This window comes from Notothenia coriiceps, unplaced genomic scaffold (genome assembly GCF_000735185.1).
Source record: "Notothenia coriiceps isolate Sejong01 unplaced genomic scaffold, NC01 NC01_scaffold00000165, whole genome shotgun sequence".
NCBI classification, from domain to species: Eukaryota; Metazoa; Chordata; class Actinopteri; order Perciformes; family Nototheniidae; genus Notothenia; species Notothenia coriiceps.
Genome location: NW_011332866.1, coordinates 1 through 3,136, shown reverse-complemented (window position 1 = coordinate 3,136; position 3,136 = coordinate 1). Strand labels below are relative to the sequence as shown.

The 3,136-nt window shown below is 39.3% G+C and overlaps 1 protein-coding gene across 1 annotated transcript; it reads right to left on the bottom strand.

Moving 5' to 3' along the window:
* Nucleotides 1-631: 631 nt before the first annotated feature.
* On the bottom strand, nt 632-3,127 carry LOC104946788 (uncharacterized protein C20orf194-like; the record flags this gene model as incomplete). Its single annotated transcript, XM_010772710.1, has 11 exons — nt 3,053-3,127; nt 2,665-2,766; nt 2,425-2,480; nt 2,189-2,324; nt 1,805-1,886; nt 1,519-1,555; nt 1,344-1,428; nt 1,174-1,250; nt 1,041-1,085; nt 842-887; nt 632-748 (listed from the first exon to the last, which is right to left on the bottom strand). Coding segments are annotated over exons 1-11 (858 nt in total), but the record flags the coding sequence as incomplete, so codon positions are not given.
* Nucleotides 3,128-3,136: the final 9 nt, after the last annotated feature.

Sequence of the window (3,136 nt, the reverse complement as noted above, 5' to 3'; positions counted from 1 at the left end):
GTTACGTTAAGCCCCCGCTGATTGGTCCAAATTGACCAATACACACACACACACACTTAGTGCAGGCAGCTCTGCTGATTTCTGCTCCCTGCTGCAGGCTGAGAACAGACAGTTGGGATCGCGCGAAATTCTCTCTGCAGACCCATTCTCACAGCGTTTATCAACCTATAAACCTTTTTCTTACTCAATATCAAGCCACACTTAATGTTTTTATTTCGGCTGTGCCTTTGTGTGTGTTCAGGTTGAGTTTGGCTGTGTTTGGCTATGTATCGCTAAACAAGGAAATCACACCTCCACGGAGCTCAGCGCGATTCGTACCGACCAATCAGAGCACACTAGGCTCACAGGGGGGGGGGGGGGGGGAGCTGCAGCGAGCCGTTTAGTGGAGAAAGTGAATACTGCTGAATACACATACTTTACAGAGATGTGAAACCAATGTGAGTTTGGAAAATTGCACAGTATTTTTCTATTTTAGTATACCTCAACAATGGAATTATGATCAGTGGAAATGGCCATGACATGGGACCTTTAAGAGCAGCCTGTGGGATTCCCCTGCTTATTTTATAAATCCATTTGACATTGTGGAATCAAATCAGCAATTCCTTCCAAACACACTGAATCTGATCAATACCGTACCTTTCTGCTGAATGTTGATACTGGACTCCAAGAAGGATTCAGAGAAAACCACCGAGCCCAGGTCCCCCCCGCCCCACTGCAGGTCAGGGATGTCCTGGACAGTCATGGACGCCTTGGAAATAAAGTAGATTTAGTTAAGATACATTATATACACAATCATTTTCTTGATAGCAACAACTAATTGTTTTACTTCTATATAACTTACTGTTTTGACTAAATAACGGCTTTTTTCATCTGTCAGAGGAACAATCCTGAAAAAAGAAAACAGGCCGTTAAGAAATGAAATCATTTACTGTGTTAACAAAAAGGGTTTTTAGAAAAAGCATTCTTCTGATACTATATGAAAGGATGCATCAAAAAATATAAATGCTTGCAAAAACCAACAAGGACTAGTGAACACTCACCTTCCTTGGTTATTTACTGCTTGAATGCTGAATTCACATTTAGATCTAATAAAAGAAAACAGAATGATATACAGATTCAAACAATACGTCACTTCTCATCATGGCTCAGTCTCACACTGAATGTACTATGTACCTGAGATAACTGCGGTACTGATTTAAATTCATGGTGTCCAAAGTCAAAAGAAAAGTGTTCTCTGCAACATCCTTAGCCTGCAACGATAATAAAAGCGTAATAAAAAAACTTCACAGTTACAGTATAATGCTGAAAGATGAATGTTATAATAGGTGTTCTTTTTATCTCACCTTGCTAGTGCTGGAGGTACAGGAGAAGCATTTGATTCCTGACAGGACTGCTTGAACAGCAGCTGAATACATCTGTGACAAAAGTCTGTAAAAATACATTATTAAAATGATTAACAATGGCCAACCAATAGCTTACCGGATAAACAAATCACAAGATCCAAAGTGAATAACTTACAAGACTTCTGTTGTCTTTTGCTTTGTGTTTTGATTTCCTGAGGATGATATACAAGCAAGGGGACAAAATGATATATTAATAATACAAATAAGGGCTTCTCAAATTACATTTAAGTCCAAGCCCTCACTCCAAACATTTATCTTAACGCATAGTAGCATTCCCTACACCTAGACAGGGTTAATTGGTAAAGCTTTAAGACTTGGGCTAACAAACCTGCTTTCAAATGTGATGGACAATAATGTTATAAAAAACATAGTTATTTCACAAATTTGCAGTAAAGCCTCACCAAGGTATGGAGTGTGGGTGGTCCCAAAGAAATAGGTCCGGGAGCAGGCTATAGGCCCTTTGGGAGCCACACACTGCAGAACCTAATGGAGAAAAACGTGTTTATTTCAAAAAGATATAGTGATGGCAAGAGAGGATTTGTAAACACTGCTCTTAAACACCACCGATTGTACCGAACTTCTTCACCAGGTGGAGCTGTAGGCCGATTTCTATTTTTCGTTAAGCGCTTTTGTGATATATAAAATACGTTTCAATTTGAAATGCTGGACAGTTTTCACAGGGCAGGTCTTATACTCTACTTAGCTCTTTGCAGTTGCCTGGCCATTAGTAGGGATCCTATGGTGATGCAGCTACATCATACTGTTTTCCACTTCAGGCTGCTCACCATGTGTCTGGCTGTAGAACCCGGCGGTCCTGTGTTGCGGACTTGATGACTCTCTGAGGGAAAGTTAAATGAATAACTCTCCAAATCCTCTAAAGACGAGTGCTTCCCAAACAACACGAAGGGCTGCTGACTTTTACTGAAATATAGAAACATTTGATTAGGCAATGGAGTTTTTTCCACAAACTACAGATGAGTAAAATTACAATATTTAGATATTGTTGAGTAGGAAACAAAACCTTTTATCTGTGATGTTGCTTGAGATCAGTCCATGAGAGTAATAAGTACGGAATGACTGGGGATCAAGAGAAAAAAACGTTATGCAGACATGTACAAAAAGCTGACTGCAAGACATTGAACTATGTCATTTAAAAGTATACAGCTAAAGAATGAGAAGTAGTTTAAGCGGACATGTAATGGATCTATTTCCTTTGCTGGGTCCAGCTTTTTTTTTTGTAGGAAAATGACAACAAACGTACCTCTCCTGCCTGCGCTTCAGAAAGCTCCAAGATAGACAGATGGCTCTCCAGGTCCATGCTGGAGAAAAAGCCACTCCACTGCTTCTCAAAGTTAACCAGGTCCTAAAATACAACAAACAACACCAAGGTTAGAGCGCATATCGAACTGATGGTCATGTTCAAACCTTTACATTCAAAACAGAACTTATAGAACTTATGGACAGCCAAAAATATTGTTGTGCCTTTAAAACTAACTTAAGAGTTAATTAAATGCATCATTCATCAACTGACTGACAAACAAAACCATGTTCACTTTAAACAACATAATTAAAGAACTTCTGGACAAGAAAACATTCAACAAAATATTTTCAAAATTCAAACAGCAGAAGAAGAAGTAGCTCAAAATGACCTCTATGAGGAGATGATCAATGGACACTGGGTCGAGTCTGTTGTAAACCTGCCACAGCTTCTCACTCATGTCCATTATCTGCAA